The sequence below is a fragment of the Mus musculus genome, chromosome 14 (assembly GCF_000001635.26).
Source record: "Mus musculus strain C57BL/6J chromosome 14, GRCm38.p6 C57BL/6J".
NCBI lineage: Eukaryota > Metazoa > Chordata > Mammalia > Rodentia > Muridae > Mus > Mus musculus.
The window spans coordinates 38,362,726-38,383,112 of NC_000080.6; the positions used below are offsets into that span (position 1 = coordinate 38,362,726).

Consider the following 20,387-nt stretch of genomic DNA (forward strand, 5'->3'; position numbering starts at 1 on the left):
TACTTTTACACCTTTAGCTCCCATCTTAAAAATTAGATACTTAAGTCGGGAAGTGGTGGCACATGCCTTTAATCCCAGCACATGTGGTGCAGAGGCAGGCGGATATCTGAGTTCGAGGGCAGCCAGGACTATACAGAGAAACCCTGTCTCGAAAATCAAACAAACAAACAAACAAACAAACAAAAAATAGATACTTTAACTCAAAGAAAGGCGTTACTTACTATTTCAAGTATTTATACATCTTCTGAAACTCATTTATGAACCTGCTGTCTCCTTCCAAGAGAAATAAAAATTAGTGTGCGTCATAATATCAAAAGTAGGTTGATTAAAAGTATTAAACGAACTACAACAATTTGAATTTGAAATGATAATAGTATGTCTAAGTAAATTATAAACTGTAATGTGCATAGCTTCTAAATTCAATGTTTGCAAGAAAATACCTTGCCATGAGAAAGTATGACATTGTTTAAATTATAACAGAAAAAGTAAGATAATAGTGTTATAAAATATAAATATACATAGGAAAAAGTCGTGAAAAGACACACAATTTTATATTTATAATATATTTGAATGAATGACGGATTAATTTATTATTCTTCACACTTTCAGTGACATTAATTTCAGAAGAACAACATAAAATAAATTCAAAAGAAACATAATTGTTCTTTAAATAACCCTGTAAGAAAATGTTTAGGGTTCTGGATAACTGACTTTTATTTTTGATAAGCAGAAGGTTTCCAATGGTGCTTATTCCTTTCATGTTTTTTTAAAGTCAAATCAACTGCACAGCCTTCCCACAACTACAAAAAAGAAGGCCACAACACTCTCTCTCTCTCTGCCTCTAAGATGCTTTTTAGCTTCTTAGATTGTTTGGACCCAAGACCACAAGCTCAGTTTACATCACATAGTTTAGTTTTAAAGAAACATCTGTCATTTCATGTTTGGTAACTTATTGTATGTTTGTATTAAAATATGAAGCATTAAATGCAAGTTGTGAGTGAGAAATTAACAATGAGGTAAAAAATAATATGAAAAAATAGGTCTGCGTGAAGAAATAAATGCAGGATCTAATTCATTGTGTGTCAAATTGTAAAAGATATTCAATGAACCGTTTAGAATAAATACACACTCAATGGGTATAAATAATACTGTGTTAATAATTCTATAAAGGTGAAATGCTTTATAAAATGAAGTGTAGATTTCAGAAAAGATACTTTTTAAAAATCCACTTTGTTATAAGAACTGTTAAGAGAACACATAAATATACTTGCTTGACAATTACATCTGTTTATAGCTTTTAAGTTTTAGGAAACAAGTATTTTATCTTTATCTTTTATGGACATAATTTGGTAGTGGTTCTTCTAAATTTGATGTTTAAAAAGAGAATTTTCGTTTTGCATACTTTCCTTCTTTTTACTTAAATTGACGATTCCAAATTCCCTTCATGAACATGGATAGAACTAACTTAAAGAACAATTCCAAGCTAGGAATGTCTTTTAACAATATCCAGAAAACTAACATGCCTAGGCTAAATGGAGAACCTTCTTATCATTTTATATTTAAAAGGTTCCTAGCTTATCCCTCACTAAAACGATAAAATGAGTAAATTGCATTGGTCTCTTCTTTTACATGAAAATCCTCATTTAATAAAGTAAAACAAGATCACAACCTAAGAGAATCTTAATTCCGAGATGCAACAAAGGCTCCCAAGGCACTCATGTATGTGCTAGAGGTGGCCAGGGTCTCCCACCTGATAAAAATGTATCTACTAAGGACACAATGCTAACTGAGTATAAAAATCATGTGTTATTTTCTAATATTCCTCATAATAGATATTCCCAAGTGGATATTTGCAAAAAATATGAGCCAAAACATTTCCTTCTAATTATCATTGTACATATGCAATAGTTGCACATGAAGACACAGAAATTTTTAGGATGAAAATTTATGTTCTCCCATTTGTTTCTGTTTGAACAATTGTATCTCCCCTATAGACTTTTGTTGACAAGATATCACTCAACAGCAGGTTTTAAACAATAAAAATCAGAGTAAACCAGAACACATTCTTGACACATGCATTTCTTAATGAGAGATATTTCATCCAAGGTTTTCCATGGGGTTGATATTTAACATGGCTAAGTGCTCTGTGTGCATGTAGTGTTTTAATTCCTTTTATTTGTTTACTGTAAAAAGTATATACTATAGATGTAGAATATATTGCAATTGCCTCAGTGGTTCATCAGACCTCTAAATACATCAAGATCAAGTTCAAAGAATGTGGGTTTCTCCCTAGTTTCATTTTGTGAAACTACTGCATAGAATCCTTATCATTTGAAATCACGACACAACTGGAATTTTATGTCTTTGACTCAAATATTTTAACATTTTCCATTGTTTTATTGAATACAGAAAGAATTTAAACTTTATGGGTTCTTGACCAAAATAAATTATAAATAGAAGAATCAGTGCTTGTCTGGATGGTACTGAAGAAGCATATTGGGGTACTGAAGAAGCATATTGGGGTACTGATCTGTCAAAACAGCAATTGTAAACAAAACCCAGTATGTACACACTGCTTTTTGGTGCTCTCAACATTAGCATTTTATTGAACCTTAATGTAAAAGTGTCAACTAAAATTTTATTCAATTTTTGAGAGTTTATTTTTAAAAGTTTTAGTTGTACCAGGTATAGTAATAAACACCTATAATCAAATCCAGTAAGCTGAGGCAGAAGATTGTATATTCACTGATATCCTGTGCCACATGGCAGTACTCTTAGCTCAAAACAAACAAACAAAAAACACGAGATGGAAATACTTGAGAGCATCAATATATATGTTTTACTTTTTATAACAAATGCATCTGTCTAGTATGTATGTAAGTGAAGGACACAATTATGTTCTCCTGCCTGGTGTGGTGAGGCTTTGCTCTGTTATTGAAAAACTCTCACATTTCATTTAAGACAAATGTGAAGCAAAGTTTGACCTGTGATTCTCAAGTTTCAGAATCACATGTTTCTTGGCCATCCATCTTCGTCTCCTGATCTTGGTAAAGTTGCCCTAAGTCTAACCATAGCAACAACCCTATTAATCCATGGCATGTGCTGTTACACATGCCAATCTTATTGATTGATACATGAGCTAAGACTTTCATAAGACTTTGTGAGATAAATCTATAGGCACAGACTACATAAAAACAGTGCTGAATGATCATAGAAAATCTGGAAAAAACTGGACAACAAGATGTTTGACTGAAAAAAAAAAGATGAAATACAACATCACATTCCTTTTATAACACAGATGAGGCCCAGGGACTACTCTTACCTGCAATTAGAAACTTTCACAAAGATGTATGTCTAATTCATTTTCAACAAACTCAGGTTGTTTCTCTTCACACAGTTCTTTCTTTGGCAACAATACACATGCAATCCATACAGGTATTCACAGAAAACAATTATCAAAGGGCAAGAAGCCTGCTCTCTATTTTACTGTTTGTATGGCCATTCTGTCACTGAATTCACCTGGCTGTCTGACATTAGTGCATAGAGTGCCTTGTTCTCCTTAAACACTCTGCCCTTACTAGAGTTCAGTGCTACCATAGGTCAAAGGCATTGTTAGAATATATTTAATTTAAAAAAAAAGCATTTGAGACAATTATACAAATAGAGACAGTAATCATTTACACCCATCATTTAATTGTAAATTTAAGAGAATATCTAACATATTTCAGTATTGGCTTTTGTGAAATTTTTAATTCAAAGATGTTCCCGTTTGACTAAGGAGAATGAACTGAAAATGGTTGTCTGATGAACCGTTGCCATTTGTCTGGCCATGAAGGTTTCACGAAGTAACCACTTGGTGTTCTTCAAAGGAAGAGAAGATAAGGATATCCAAGTAATCACCCTAATTTAATATTTATATTATGGGCATAGTCCCAGTAGGAACGGGTGAGTGAAAATAGATGATATAAATCAAAGAAGGGGAATGTCTTTACCCTCAGTATTTCTTTAAAAGGGAAAGAATGGGAAAAAAGGAAGAGATAAAGCTTATTTGAAAGCATAATTTTCCAGGGCAAACTGAGTGTTTATAAAATTGAGAACAGTCTAGAAACCTTAGACTAGTCTTGCCTGAAATGAGGACTGAATTTCTGAAGACAAGATACAAACAGCACAGACATACTATCTGTTGAAAACACTATACTGAAGCTATACAATTGAATAATAATAAAAATTATTCTTTATATATAAAACGTTTCCCAGATACCAAAAGGTCAAATAAAAATCCCTCCCCACCTGCTGTGTTCTTAGGTATACCATATACTTATTTGAGACAGATTTCTTAGCACTGATCTTAGGTTCAGAGGGCGGGAATCAGAGATCATCCCACCCCCACCACACACACATTAATGATTTGTTATTCCTATAGCACCATATGGCAAGATAAGTGTATGGTAGTGACTGCAAGGATTGAATGTAGTCTGGTGGAGATCTGGTTATTGGCAGCCTCAACTTTGGGCACCAGAACCCTTGTAAAATTGTAGCTATTAACTTCACAACTCAGGGAGTATTCTGAAGTCTGTATGGCCCTTTTACTCTTTTTGGTCAACATGTTATATAACTACTGTGTGAAGGGCCAAGAGCAGTGGATTTCTATGCCTCCTCTATTGTTACTTAGAAATGATATGAGTCACTGGATGTGTGATAAATTAACCTAATTCACAGCAAGGTAGATACTGCAGTAGAGTCTGAAAGAGAGTGTTTAATATACAAAGGAAGAGAGAACCAGATGCTAACTCTCTAACATAATTTCTATTCTACCTTAGTAACATCAATTGGTCAACAACAGCATTCCACAATAGCTACCAGTAATTTAAAATATTTTGTTATATAAAAAAGACATACCAGAAAAAAATGACTCAAAACAAAATTATAATGGGTGATATTCAGTCCAGTTGATGATGTATATGTTGCTTATTTAATTACAAATATCAGTTCCCACAATAAAGATAAGGGATGTGAAGCAAATTCAAAGGTATGGAGTAGAAATTCCCATGCCCTAGTAAGTACATGAGCTTGAAAGACAAAGCAATGATGGCTCAGGTATTTGCCAGATCATGTTTATGTAGAAAGTCTCAGCATTTTCTGCAAGGGACACTTGTCAGTTGGTAACCTAAGATGTGCCCATTGAGCTTAGACACTTAGACACTGCAGGAGTGATTCCTGTTTCAAAAGGAAACAAAGGCCATGGTAACTACCAAAATACCTATTTCTGTGGATGATTTTGTCTTGAGTATTCAGACAATACTAATAACTGTAAAGGTTCCATAACATGGCCATTGAATTTGCCTGATAATTGCTATTTTCAGAATGTGGGGAATTTTGGTTTGTACCAAAATCATTTGATATGCAGTCTTTATTAAAGTAAGATGTTATATTGGGACTTGATTTATATTGATCATACTGCAGTTTTGTTTGTTGGTTGGTTTTTGGGTTTTGTACAATGACTTTACTTCCTCAGAGTACCTGTTCTCCTAGTATGATGAATGGAATCTCTGGGTGAATGGTACTTAACATTTTATAGTCAAAAGAAATAAGGAAAGAAAAAAAAAACAAAAAAGCAAAAACAAACAAAAACAAATAAAACCAAAAAAACAAAACAAAACAAAACAAAACAACAAACAATCCCACAAAGTTGACTTTAACACACCAGTGTGTCCTCACTTTTTTGACACTTATGGTAAATAACAACATTAATGGCCCAGTAGATGTTCAACTTTCAGGATTTTATAGACCTACAAAAACCATCTAAGATTTTCATAAATAAAAAAATGTTTTCAAGTGAAACTAAATTGAGCAAGAATATATTAAAAATTTACAATGTTTAAAAATGCTAACCATCTTGCTGCTCTACTCAAAGCAAGCAAACTCTAATAGTTACAAATGATCCCATACAACTTTTGTTAGATACAACACAGGTTTTCATCACTGCTTTTTCAACATCCAAGACCTCAGTTTCCTATTAAACTCTTTTGATCAGTTTCTTAATGTTCTTTCTATTCCCTAGATAGTATTCTATCTGATATAAATGAATGTTCACATATAAAAATTTGCAATATATTTAACACAAACTTACCTCAAGAAAGAATTGCATGCTTTCTCTGCTTGAGACAGAAACCAATGAAATTTTAAATAAGCTTTCCCAAAACTACAGTAAAAGCAATCTTTTATGTACTTTCAAATACTGTGCCTTTTTATTTTAAACAGTGTAAACATAACAACACCACCAATAATTGGATAAAGACTGGGTATGTGAACACTAGTTTCCTTGAATGCCCCATGGAAATAAGGGAAAATAAAACAGACACATCTTCAGGAGAGGTTTTCAGTTCACCTTAGCAGTGGTAAAAATATTGCTTTATTCCAAATGAACATACAACACAATTTGTTGTTTGGGGGCATTGCTTGTGAACTGAATAGTCTGGTATTTGTGGTTTTCAACAATTTATTCCTTCCACATTAATTACAGAAGCCAATGCCTCTGTCTACACAGAGCAGACTTGCTGTAAATTAGCAATGAGGATGACAAGAAATAAAATAGTCAACTGTCAATTTGATGACTGGCTTGTGTCAGTAATTTAAGTAAATGACTCAAACTAAACACATCCTCCATTAATTTGCTTTGTGATGCTGATATCAATAAGCCAAAGGCTGTCCTTTTCAATAGTATTCACATCAGAAAATGGTCTAGACATTGTCAAGAGTTTTATAAGACCCTGCCATGCAAGTTACCTTGGATCAAGAACTCGCTAACCAAATTTACATTTAATGGAAAATTTAAAGTGAAAAGATCTTAAAGGGGAAATCTCTTCTGAATATTAGTTTCCCTGATGTTTCAGAACAAATTTTAGCAAGCTTTAACACACACACACATGCACACACATATACCCACATACGTACAAGGGACACATGTGCAACTAGCATAAGTGCTTATGTGAGTAAGCCCACAACACTTGCACCCTCATACATGTGCACACAGGCATACACACACACACACACACACACACACACACACACACACACACTTTCAGAGCTTCTAAACACTCTCCAAGAACAACATTTCTATTAGCATGACTTTAGTAACACGACGATGTCATTTTGTCTCTTTTCCTATAATAAGTTCACACCTCCCTCTGAGGTTCTGTGCTTTCAAATTACAGAGAAAGACGGTGCATGAGAAGAGCTAAGTTTGCCCAGATTACTTCTATTTTCTGTCTTCCTTCCTTTTCATGTTTTCCTGCCATTCTTTGAAAATCAAATACAAAGCACTACATTCCTTGACATGACATAACCTGTAGAGAGAGCATTGATGAATAGAAATTTAGGGGTTGGAACTGAAGAGCCAAATGGCCAGGGCTATCTGCTCAACTGGCACATCTGCCCTTGGAATAAACTTCATCTCTTTGAAGCTAGGAAAACACCAGTTTCTTTTCCATATAGATACTGGCATTATGGGACCAAAGGTTGGAAATGGCCAAATCTTCCAAGAGCTAAAGAGGACAATGTAAGGACTAACTGAAATTGGATTCAGAATTCTCCCCTAAAGCTTTAGTAGTAAGCTTTATCCCTCCTGAAATGCTTCTTTCCCTTTAAAAAAATATTTTGTTAAAAAACACTATGATATGAGGGTGGCAGACTATTTGGTTTCTTCTAAGTAGATGCTCTTAAATTAATGCATATAAATAATTTGTATTTAATTTCCTCTCCTTCCTGTTGAGCAAAGCATAGAATGCACAGATTCCTACATTTCCAGTCACTTGGTTAGCACAGAGTCTCTTTGTATTTCATTTCTTAAGACAAATTGTGCCTCTCGTTCTGATTTGGCCGTGGGACTCAGGGGGAGAAAGGCTGTGTTTTCGCTCGCACTGTCCTCAGTTTCCATGCTGGCCAGTTCGAAGTCTTCTGACCGTCTGGCATCAGTCAGAATCCGGATCTGTTCCTGCACAGTCTCTAGTAATATTTTCACTTCCTGTTGTTCTTCTAGAAGACAATCACTGACTGGCATACTCGCGTTGACAATGTCAGCGGAGTAGGAGTTTTTGCACCATTTAATGCTTTTGACGTCAGAAATCCCTGGCATTTGCATGCAGGTTTCTTCTAGACCCATCGACGGGATGATGGGCACAGAATTGGCCCTTGGGGATAAATAACCCACCAGGTCCTTTTGATCCAAGCTATTAAAATAGGGGTTTGTCTCTCTTGAAGGCAGTTGCATATTTATTGATGCATTTTGTTGGGTTCTTAAGCCATTGGACACATACCTGGAAAAAAAAAGGGAACAGAATCATATTGCTGCTCCCACTGTGCCTCTGAGAACCATACCATCCAAAAATCATTTTCCACATGCACCATCTCACTGACTCCTCACAGCAACCCCATTAGACGGATACTACGCTCCCACGGACAGCAACTTGAAATTCAGGTCAGTGAAGTGACTTGCTCAAGGTCACACAGAAAAATAAGGGACAGACTGAGACTCAAACCCAGATCTTCTTACTTTAAGTCCAGGGGTCTTTCAACACACCACAGCTGTATAGGCAGGTGGGATATAGTCTTCCTGACCTCTATCCTAGAATACAAAGTAAATGGGTATTGAGCATGTCAGTGTGAGCCTTTTCCATCGTGACAAACAGGACACGACCATGGCATCACTTCACGCATAGGTTAGCCACCCTCTCAGCCCGCGGTCTGTCTCGTAGAATCGTGTGGTCACCATCATGAGGGGTCACTAGGAAGCTCAGTTTTGCCCATCAAGGTATTGTAGTCATCAAAGGTTCTGCTTTACACTGGGATGTGAACCTGATGGCTGTTGGCAGTGTGCTCTGTAGGAATTGCCTTTGCTGAACTGCAGGACCAACACTCGCACATCCAAGTCATTGACCTGCCTACTGGAAACATGAAGCATCCTCCCAACCTAGTAGTATGTTCAGTGTCCCAACAGTGAAAGAGGGTACTGGTGTATGGCCATGGCTTATCACAAACAGCAGTGTGCAAATCCATGTAACTTAAGGATTCCAGGATCTGAGTTTTGAACTGCTTGGGGCTCCCTGACTTTCTTCCTTTGATCTTTCCAGTGCCAGGAAGGAAACGTGTATCAGACATCATGAAAAGGTCTTTAGGAGCCCTGTATGGTAGATTTTATTCTACTTCTAGTAAGTTATTCCTAAATACTAAATCTTAACGTCTAAGCATATGCTAAACAACAAATTTCCATGGAATATATTTAATTTTCTTGGCTTATATTATAATGTAAATCTTTGTTTCTATACATGTAAAGAATAGTTGCAATGAGATGTATTGAATAGCTACAAAGAAATCTCTACTGTGAGGTCACAGTGGGAGCAGTTTTACCAGAATTAATAAAGATGGGTGGGTAGTAGCCATGTCTTTTCTCAGACTATCTCCAAAGAGTTGGTCATCAATAATTCTTGATCTAATGAACACATAATGAATGAATATATCTTCAAGGAAAGGAGTCTTTTATAGGGCATTAACTAATATCAGTCATAACAGCTAACATTTACATGGTGGCTTGAAAAATGACTTTCCCATCCAATTACATCATGTAAAACACTATTTTAGTTTATTATTCTTATGTGATAAATGAGTAGATAATTCCAAAGGACATTCATATGCCCTGTCCCAAGCTGCACCTTTAGATGAGTGACAGAAGAAAAATTCTGTAATTGTCCTCCTGTCTCTATGAAATTGTCACCATAAAAATCAGAAACAGCTAATGAAAGGATATCCTAAGGTAAACTGGACTATAATGTCTTTTGGGGTGCTTAATTTTATATAGACATGCATAAGAAAACTCCTTGTGGGATCTTATCCTTGTGCCCTGTATGAAAGAAAATCAGATTCTAAAGGTCTAATCCATGAGACAATCTCAATAAAAGAAAGGAGCAAGCCTCTGGCCCATTTGTTTAGTCATTGGTACCATACTTCCAAAATATATAAATGTACATAAAATATGCCTTTCATATATTTACATATAAAAGAGAGCTAAGAAGTCTGGCTGGAATAATATTATATCTGCATCAATGTCATCAGGGTAGATCTATAGGTAGAATCTAATAAGTAATGTGATGATGATACCAGCAGAGTCTTACAGAAGTGTAAATTCTATCTGTAAAATGTTAAATACCTTAGACAATGTTTGCAACTAACTGCCACAGTGACTCACCAATGTGACATGATCAGTCAACAAAGGCAATTAGTGCCAAACTTCAAATATCCACCTATTCAACCTTATTCTGAATTAAGGACTTAGATGGGAATGAGGGATTGAAGTTAACTACTCTGTGTCATTTTCAGAACCAGCTACTGGACACATACATGGCAGTAAGGGAAAGCTAAACTCTTGCTATAGCATGAAGGTGGGTTTTAAAGAATGACAGTTTTCCAAGGTTGATTTAATTCTGAATACAGCATGGTTGCAATCACCAATGTCATTATATGATTTGGATTCTTAGATAATGGTAGTCTTGTTTGAATTATCCAAATGCTTAAAACATATAGGGGACTGGTGATAGAAATCAGTGGAAGTTCAATCTTTGTGAGATACAGTACTGCATTCAAAACCACAACAAAACAAAAATATAATCTCTCATACTACTTGGGTATGTGGGGGTGGTAGTGGTGTAGGGTTTAACTTGTGCCATGTTTTTGTGCTATATTCTTATACCAGCGGCACAAGATGACCCTCAGTTCCTTCCTGGGGTTGTCCTGAGGGGTCTCAGCTATGATATTTCAGTAGATGCTTAAATAGAATCTCAATTTCTAGATGGAATTATAACAAAGAAGCTATCCAGACAGCATTCTGCTTCCCTGGAATTCCAACAACTCTTTAATAGCTTGATAGTAAAATCATTCACTGGCTGCTAATATTAGTTTGGACTGCACTCCCTGTCACCCCTCCAAAAAAAAAAAAAAATCAGAAGCCACAATTAAGTTTTTCCCTTTGGTCATGTGAGTGAAGATGTGTTTGTTAGTGTCTGTTTAACTTGTTGTGAGCCATGGGTCAGGCCACAGACTTTGTTTCTCTAGTTGATTCTTTTGTTATTGTTATTTTAGTTTTTGTTTGTTTGGTTTTTTTGAGACAGGGTTTCTTTGTGTAGCCTTTGTTGTCCTGGAATTCCATTTGTAGACCTGGCTGGCCTTGAACTAAGAGATATACCTGCTTCTGTCTCCTGAGTACTGGGATTAAAAGCATACACCACCACTACCTGTTTAGTTGACTCTCAGGAAGCAATTGAGGTATGTAATGGTCTGAAGAACTACCCATCCCTACAGTTAATTATTCCATCTTATATCATCAGCCATTGGGGTGTTTTCCGTGCATCCATTTCCTTTTGTGTAGTTGATTTGGTCAGAAAGAAAAGACACAATCTCACTTTTTCTCATGGGACACCATGAGGGATTCATAGTGCCACTCTGAAATGCCTATTTAAACTTTCCTATCCTCCCTGCATTCTCCAATAATGACTTCAAAGGATGTCAAAAGTAAGGTGAACCCGGTTCCTAGCTGAGGTTGGAACAAAGTATGATTTGGATCATGGCTACTTTGAAGATGTTAATCTGACTACTCTGAATCTATTCCTTTTTATTTGCCTGTAATCTCTCGGTTAATTGGTTTACCATGCTTTAGACATTATTACCTGGGCTGGCTTCAGTAAGAGAAAAGGATGCTCAGTTTGCATCTACCCCATTCTAAGAGCTGCTGTGCTAGAACAGGCAATGGGTTGAAGCTCGGCACATATTCCAATCCAAGAGAGAAGCCACATACATGAGGCCTATTTAGCAGACAACAACCACATGCTTGGTAAACAGGGCCAGATGGCTGATGGCTCTTACAAATTCATTTACTCCCCTTTCAGGCTTAGGGCAGATTTGAAGAATGTTAGCAGGGAAATTCTATTACCAACCCCATTTCCAGTCCCAGGAGAGAGTCAGTTCCCCAGGAGTGGAAAATAGCTGTTTTTAAGAACTGACAGTGAGATTGTGCCCTAAGACTTACTGTGCTGAAGCCAGAGTGACTTATAGAGTCAACACTTAACAACACTGGGTGCATATGACACAGAGAAAAGGCATGTGGCAGGCCAGTTACAGAGATTACTGCCAAGCCAGTAGTGACTGAGCCAATACAAAGTTACAGCCATGTAGGCCCAGAAGGGAAAAGGCAAGGCAGAAAAGGAAAACCATGACCTCTGCAAGGTCTGTGAATTTGTGATTCAAGTTGCAACCTGCCTGAGGTTCTGAGCATCCTTACATCAGGAATATGGTGGGTGAGAGCCAGGGTAGTGGCCAAGAGGAAAAAAATATTACAGTACAAGAAGGGTTTTCTAGACACCCATTCTAATATTCACCATAGGGAAAGACAGGCTGTGTACATGTATGCAGGCCTATAAAAGAGAGTCAGTATCGGTATGGGCTAAATTAAACCCCCTTTTCACAGGTAAGGCCAAGCAAAATGCCAGCCACTTCTTCACTTTCATTACACACTTTTGATTCCTTAGCTGTCCTATCTCTTTCCATCCTATCTCCTAGGAATCATTCTTTATAAAGAAACCCATGTGCAACTTAATCAGACAGGACTACAGTTCATCTATTCCATGTCTAGGAGAGAAGAGAAGAGAAATGTAAAGGTTATGAGCTCGACATGCTACCTGCTATGCTCTGTGGATGAAAACAAGCAATCTGAAACAATCACTTGAGGGAAAAAAAAAAAAAAAAACAAAAACCCTGCACAGAAACCCAGCCTGGCTCTTTCAGAAAGTCAACTTCTAGATACAACTAGAACCTGATTCTGCAAAGACCTATAGTAAATCCAGATTCTTGAAGTTAATGATAGCATTAGGAGAATCACTATGCCAAGTACTGTTTCTGTGAATACGAAAAAAAAAAACCTTAAGTTTCTTAGTATTTTCTTTTTTTATCTGACGAAATTGCCTTAGGTGACATGAAGCTTAGGCTCCGATGACAAAGTTTTCTGAAGTTGACACAAGTTGTAAGGGACAGAGATCAAACTTTAATTCTAAGTTACCCCATGTATACGTGGGTGAGTTTCACCAAGAGCATAGTTGTGATCCATCTTGCAATCCACTCTCTATGCCTTGTGCTCTGTGTGTGTTGGTGCCTCCTGGAGGGCATGGTGCTTTTGCACTGTATGCAATACTTAGGGTGTCCAAAATTCCTGATGCCTCCATATCTCATACCTCCATATCATGAATAATAAAGACATCTGAGTTAGGAAATTTTCTCTGTGACTTTCTGCTTTTATTATTTACCTAAACCCCCAGATTCAAGGATACTGGATAGAAGTAGAAAGCTCATTTGAGGGATATTTTTTAGGGTTTTGTCCATACTACTGATCAGAGAGTTAAATTTCTAACTTACTGATAAAAGGATATTTTAGCATTTCTAAGCTTCCCAGAAAGCTTCTTCTTCATCCACATCTTTAAAAAAATATGAAACAAAACAAAACAGGTATATACTAACTTAGTGTCAGACTTCTAATAGTCTCCCATGTAAGTCCCTTGCTGTAAAACTTACCCTTGGCAAGGTATCGTATCCTGGTCTGGAATTCTTGATTCTTCAAGTTGTTGATATGCTGGTCCTACAATACCACCCAGTCGACTTCGGGGTGAGGGTGGTGCCCTTCTGAAAGTATTCCTATGCAACATCCCACTCCTTTGTCCTGGGCTGCAGCAAGAAGAAATACTTCTGCTAAGTTGGGAAAAAACAAAACAAAACAAAACCAACAAACCAAAGAGATCATAATAACTTCTAAGAAGTGTTCGAATGTCTCAACATTCAATTGATACCACACATCCTGAAAGTTTCTCTGCTATCAGTGTCAAATATGTACTCAGATAAAATTAGATGCTGAATTCTTTTATTGTTGGAGGTGCTGAGAGACAATTCCTTGTGTTCCTGGCCTTCTAGCTAACACAGAAGTTGGTTTAAGGAAGTCTTATGATCCCAAATCCCCTCCACCCTAGCCACAGTAGCTGTCTTTCTAATTGGCATAAAAATGCCTTCATTAGGCAGTGATAAGAGCCAAGTGTAGGAAGCCCAGAGGGGATTTATGGGGAAATTTCCATTTCTTAGTGATAGGATAAACAGACCTTACTTTAATTGGCATTCTTCCTTTCATATATGTGTTAAATTCTCAGTTTACTGTCCCAGATTTTCATCAGTCTCAAGAAACTAGTTTGAGTTTGCTTTTCGAAAGGGCCTGATTCAATTTTATTGGGTATATGCATCCAAACATCTCAAATAGCTGAATATTTATATAGACGATCAATAGCAAAAGGCATAAGTAACCTATATCCCAGACCTTAACAAAGTAAGCCCTTCTGTACAGGCTATTTTAAAGGAACTACCTTCTATGAAGATAAATCACCAAGTTGACTGGAATATTCCTTATCAACTCCCTTCCCAACCCTACTGAGTTTACTGTGTTCAAAACTAATTGTCCCCTTGGATGTCAGGTTATGTGGTCCAAATGGTTTTTACATAATCATGTAGTGAGCTAAAACTCTTATTCTGCACTTACACTATCTAAAAATATCACTGCAATTATATAGGCCAGGATGAAAGTACTCAGACCGCAACAGTGCACCCATAGGAGACAGCCTCCTAACATAATCTCAACCACATTACTGTACTATTTGGGATTTGTCACCATTTTCATCAATATTACCATCTTGTTCCAAGTTTCTCAATATAAAACATAGTTAATAAATTTGTGAGATAAAGAATTACTGTGTTGCTCTGGCTAACCTGAAACTGGCCTTGAATTCACAGAGATTCACCTGTGTCTATGTCCTGATTGTTGGAATTAAAAGCATGACTTACACCACATGGAATATATTTGCAAATAATTTAACTGGGAGCTTGAGAAAATACAACTTGATCGCTAACAAACATTTTACTAGTTCTGTTAAGGTGGCAGGTGTACACTAACTTCTCTATTTTGTGCAGACACCAAATCATGCCATGTTATTTTAGTTGTTAGTTACGTATCTGTTGTAGAGTTCCCAAAATATTTAACAATGTGATCATTGTATTCAATATCTGAGCAAACATCTGTAACAGAGGCTCTGTTTCCTTCCTACCTACATCTATCTAACTTCAGAAAATGGAATCTTGGGTTTAAGGACTTTGGCACTACAGTAAGCTGCTCGTGTCTCTCTGCTATCAGAAGCATAATGACAGTTGTGTTGGAGTCCTGAAGGAAATAAAATCCACTTTAATGTGGACCAATTGAGATTATAAGAGGCATAGTTAGTGGTCATTAGTTGGGAGGAATCAGGGTGAAGCTACACAAGACACTGATGCACTTCAGGCCACTAACAAAATAGGAAGCCATTGCTATAAAGGAGAGGGAACATTTTTCAGAATAGAGACAGTGTTGGAAGGACCAAGTCAGGAATCAGACTCTGTAATCCCAGAAGACTAGAGTGGAACAGAAGTGAGGCAGGGCATGGAATGACTATGATCTCCTTGTTCCAGCCCTTTTATCCCAGTACCACACTCTAATGTGTCAGAAGCCAAAGGAGAGGGGAGTCTGAATCTGATCTGGTGCATAAGGGTTTGCATAGAAAATGACTTGAGTATGGTTGGGGAATGGAAGTGTGAGCATTACCTTCCTCATGAATTTTGGCGGATTACAGATACCAGAGAGGAAAGTATTCAAGGACACTAAATGTTTGGTGTGAGGTGAACAGGTGAGGTGCACAACACCATGTCTTCTTGCACTATAACTGGTAGTGCAAATGTCCCACTGTGTAACTGGGTGCACTGGGCATCTGTCTCTATTGATAACCTATATTGATGCCATTGTAAGCAAGTTAGATTGCTAAAATATAATGCAACAAAAAATGACAGATTTTTTAACAGGTAGGTTTTCTACTAAATGTTAGAAATAACGGTCTTATATTAATAGCTTTGTTTCATATTAAGGCATCCAAGGGAGTCATATTTTCAGTGCACAACAAGAAATTAGTTATTCATAGCTTGCTGAACTGTCAAAACAAGGTCTACCAGTATGAAGTAGTGGCCCATCTTCAAAAGCAGTTGTAGACCTATTGATCAATCAGCAATTCAAGCCTTCTAACCCAGGGGCATTCAGGAAGTTATGAAGGAGGTGGAAAGAAATATAAATCAGTAAAGAGGTTATCAATCATGAAACTGTTTAGTCTATTGCATGTTTTACAGAACAAAAGCCATGATGTATTAAACTGTAATTTCAAGTTCTAAAAGTACTTTATAAATCAACCCTTGACAATCTTTCAGCACACAGCTATCAGATACTGCAATGTCATTGAATCAAAGACAAACACACAAACATCAACAACAACAAAACAACCTGGAAGTTCCTTTAAAGACACCATCATTTAATCTTGGATTTCTAGAAACCAAGATCAAAGTCAAGGGTGGGAGATGGACAAAAAAATGTACCTAGGTACATTAGTACTGTAGTTCCAACATGGCAGAAGCCACCACTTAAAAATCACAAATTCAAAATAATTTTGGCATAATATGCTACAGCGTAATATTATACTATTTTATAGGACAGAATAGATAACTATAGTAACATGTTTCAGAATAAACTGGGGAAAATACTGTTTTGGAAATTTCTTTTTTGCCCTTTAAAAGGCTAACAATTTGGGGCTTAACTTTTGTAATAAATGCAGCTTCCATAGGTCCAGTGAAAGTAAAAGACTGTTTCCATGGGAATTCTATAAACGCACACTAGGATATACCACAGACTTGCCAAGAGTAACTAATGCATCTACCCAGGTTCCAAGCTATTTCACTGATAAGCTGAAGATACTGAAACTATTTTCTTTGTTAAATCCTTGGTACCCAACAATCTATCTACTGCAAAGGTCTGAGAATAAACATCATTGTCAGCTCCTGAGGTGTAGTGTGCTCACTGTTAGAGTAACTGAAAATCTCATAGCAAGGACAGCCAGGAAGGCAGAGACTTTGGGGGAGGAAAAGAGGAGATCAGATTATTTATTGTGTGTTTTTGTCTTGCTAGAGGACAAGGTGTTGAAGATAAAGGAAAACATGTCAGTAACATTTTTTTTACTGAAAACATTTTTTTGTCAATAACATTCTATTGCTAATAACAATTGATGCAGCTTTAAAAACTTTAACGCATATGTATGTGTTTTTAAAAGATTAAACTTATATGTAGAATATTATTAGATTAAATTTTGAAAGATTAAATTCAGACAGATAGAGTCTTATATATTTCATAGAGTCTTATATAGCTGCTTAGAGTCTTATATTTTCATAAATTCTAAGAATACCTTGGGATCTAGTATCAAAAAAATATTATGACCACAAGTGGGAAAAATGAATTCGAAATTAACGCTTGAAATGGTAAAGAAATTCCTTCCAAAAAAATCTCAGTTTTAAACCCCATGCAAAAGATAGATAGATAGATAGATAGATAGATAGATAGATAGATATCTTTAAAAATATGAAAAATATTTATTACTGAGAAAAGGAATGTTTAGTTTTTGAACAACTTTTAAAGATAAAAGGTATTAACTTTCATACACACAAACATACTGTCTACTGTAGCATTCATTCTAAATTCATTCTTTTGTTGGGACTATATATGACTATAACTGTTTTTTAAAAATTAGATTCCTAGAGCAAGGTCGTGTAGAAAGGAGAGTTAGGTGGTACGGCCATTTCTTCCGCCTTCCATGTCTGCGGCCCTCGCAGAACTTCCAGCAGCGACATGTTGGGCCAGAGTATCCGGAGGTTCACGACCTCCGTGGTCCGTCGCAGCCACTATGAGGAGGGTCAGGGGAAGAATTTGCCATTTTCAGTGGAAAACAAGTGGCGGTTGCTGGCTATGATGACCGTGTACTTTGGATCTGGGTTTGCCGCACCTTTCTTTATAGTAAGACGCCAGCTACTTAAAAAATAAGGATATTTAATTCATCCCTTTAACAGAAAGAAGAAAGTTTAAGAGATGATCTGAAAATTGGATTAAACTCTTGAACTCTTATACTAGAAAAAAATTGTAAATAAACTAATGACATAAAAAAAATTAGATTCCTCATGCACAAAACACAAAATGTGGATGGGTAGATGCCAGAGAATACGCCCAGCTTTACAGTTTCCTGTGGCACATCAAATCGCCTGTAGCTACCCTTTGCCTCCAAAGAGAAATAGTTTCTGTAACCAGCTCATACACTCACACACACACACACACACACACACACACACACACACACACACACACACAGAGGGAGGGGGAGAGAGAGAGAGAGGGAGAGAGAGAGAGAGAGAGAGAGAGAGAGAGAGAGAGAGAGAGAGAGAGAGAGAGACTACCTCTATAACAACATATATCTTAAAGGCCTAAAGAGAATACTCTCCAGGATTTGCCTCTGAAACTTTTGTGAGATGTGTTTGGTGCACCTGGTGCATGATACATCTGCTGCCTGGAGGAGAGTTGGGTGTTAGCTTTACACCCAGTGATCAGGCAGACTAGGAAACAAAATCACACTTTTAATAGTGTTTCAAAGTCCAGTCACTTCAGTATCTCATCTGTGCCTGAAGATCTGTGCCTGAAGCTCTGATGATGCAGTTCCTTCATTTTTCTGTAGATAGAATGATGCTACTGAGGGAAGACAGGGGGTGGGGAGGTTCGGTTCCTGGTTGTGGGATGCGTGAGCATCACCTCCATGGAGATCTATAGTTATAGACGTCAGAACAGTCACCTCTAGTGGACTCCCAGTTGCTATTCTCTGGCCATGTGTTTATTTCTAATGTGAACTCACCCACTCCCATCGCAATTAGCTAGCCATACCTGTGGTGCTTGATAGGCTGGCTTCCTCGGTCAGGAGAAGTGACTTCTGGGAACGACTGGGGAGCTGAAAAACTTGACTCCATTATTTTCTCCAGCGCAGTCACAGGATGCCTATCCGCCTTTGAATACTGTAGGAAATCGCATGAAAGGCTGTGAGCTGTGGGTACATTATGAGAGGGAAGCTGGCCATATAAGAACTAGGCATTGAAAAGTACTAGAAGAATGATAGAAAAGTCTATGTATCTCATCTCCCCCCCCCTCTTGAAAATAGATATTGAGACAAGGGAACACATATTTTAACCTAAGAACCCATCCTTAATTGGTAGTAGCTGCTTAGAGTCTTATCTTTTCATAAATACTAAGACTACCTTGGGAGCTAGAATCAGAAAAAAATTATGATCACAAGTGGGAAAAAATGAATTCGAAATTAAAGCTCGAAATGGTATAGAAATTCCTTCCAAAAAAATCTGTTTTAGACCACATGCAAAAGTGAATAATATAGAATTTGGAATTAGCTGAAGGTGAGAAGAATGCAAACATTAAAGAAAAGAACCACGAATTTATTTTCTCTATTTATATTGATAAATGAGGGCTGACCCTGGGAACTCTCTCAAGCTTGCTCTGTACTATTTATCCTCTCAGTCCCAGAACATGATATAAAAATAAACTCACTCTGTTTGCTGAAAGAAAGGGATTATGGATGCTTGTTAAGTTTTGACACTGATGGATACACATGTGTATGACCAGGATATAAGAAACATATAGAAACCAAAAAAGAAAAAAATGAAAGAAAATATTATTAATGCAGCAGAACTTATTGAAGCAAGTTTATTTTAAAAAAAAAGAAAGAAAAGTACATTGAATAGGGAAATTTCTGTGACAAATGTGAAACCCTCAATGATGAGGGGAACTGAAATCCTAGACTTAAACATTAAAAGAGAAATTCCCAATACAGCAATACATCCAACCATCTGCTGTCTAAGGAAACATACTGAAAAACAGTGGAGGAAAGACCATGAGATAGATGTGGTGTATGCTTCTAACCCAGTCCGTGGCAAGTTGAGGCAGGGGCCAGATGAGTTTTAGGTCATCTTAAGCTGCCTAGAAAGATGCAGTTGCAAAACCAAAACAAACAATAAAATAAAAAACATGCAAGATGGATAAAGACATTACTTGAAAATTATAGGGCTAAAATGTATAACAGTAGTAATATCAAGTAAAATACAATTTGGTACTTCAACACAAAATTACTTTTAAAGATGGATATTTCATATAAAAGAAAACTCAAAATAATAAATATTTATGTTTTTTTCTTCTTAAAAATAGCTTCTAATGTACACAGTGCAGCTAATAGCACAGCATAAAACCCCGGAGGAGTTTAGTTTGTTGACAGCTTTCATTACATGATCAGCAAATACATGTAGCATTGAGTCCGAGGGAAACGCATAGGATTCAGCAAGAGGCAGTGGGATAGCTGTTATCCATGAAA

The 20,387-nt window shown here is 36.8% G+C and overlaps 1 protein-coding gene and 1 pseudogene across 10 annotated transcripts in view; one reads left to right on the forward strand and one right to left on the reverse strand.

The window, feature by feature from the left end:
* Positions 1 to 2,376: 2,376 nt before the first annotated feature.
* Positions 2,377 to 20,387, reverse strand: part of Nrg3 (neuregulin 3) — a 1,108,134-nt gene continuing 1,090,123 nt past the window's right edge. For 2 of the 10 annotated variants that reach the window (XM_011244987.3, XM_017315910.2), the window contains exons 7-10: positions 18,899 to 19,026; positions 13,609 to 13,782; positions 8,552 to 8,623; positions 2,377 to 8,315 (exon numbers count right to left, since the gene is read on the reverse strand). In XM_011244987.3, coding sequence (XP_011243289.1) covers positions 7,808 to 8,315; positions 8,552 to 8,623; positions 13,609 to 13,782; positions 18,899 to 19,026 — 882 coding nt within the window. In that variant the 3' untranslated portion in view covers positions 2,377 to 7,807. The remainder of the gene's footprint in view (positions 8,316 to 8,551; positions 8,624 to 13,608; positions 13,783 to 18,898; positions 19,027 to 20,387) is intronic. The other 8 variants (NM_001190187.1, NM_008734.3, XM_006518687.4 and 5 more) reach the window with 6 other exon arrangements.
* Positions 17,731 to 18,147, forward strand: Gm3386 (predicted gene 3386; annotated as a pseudogene).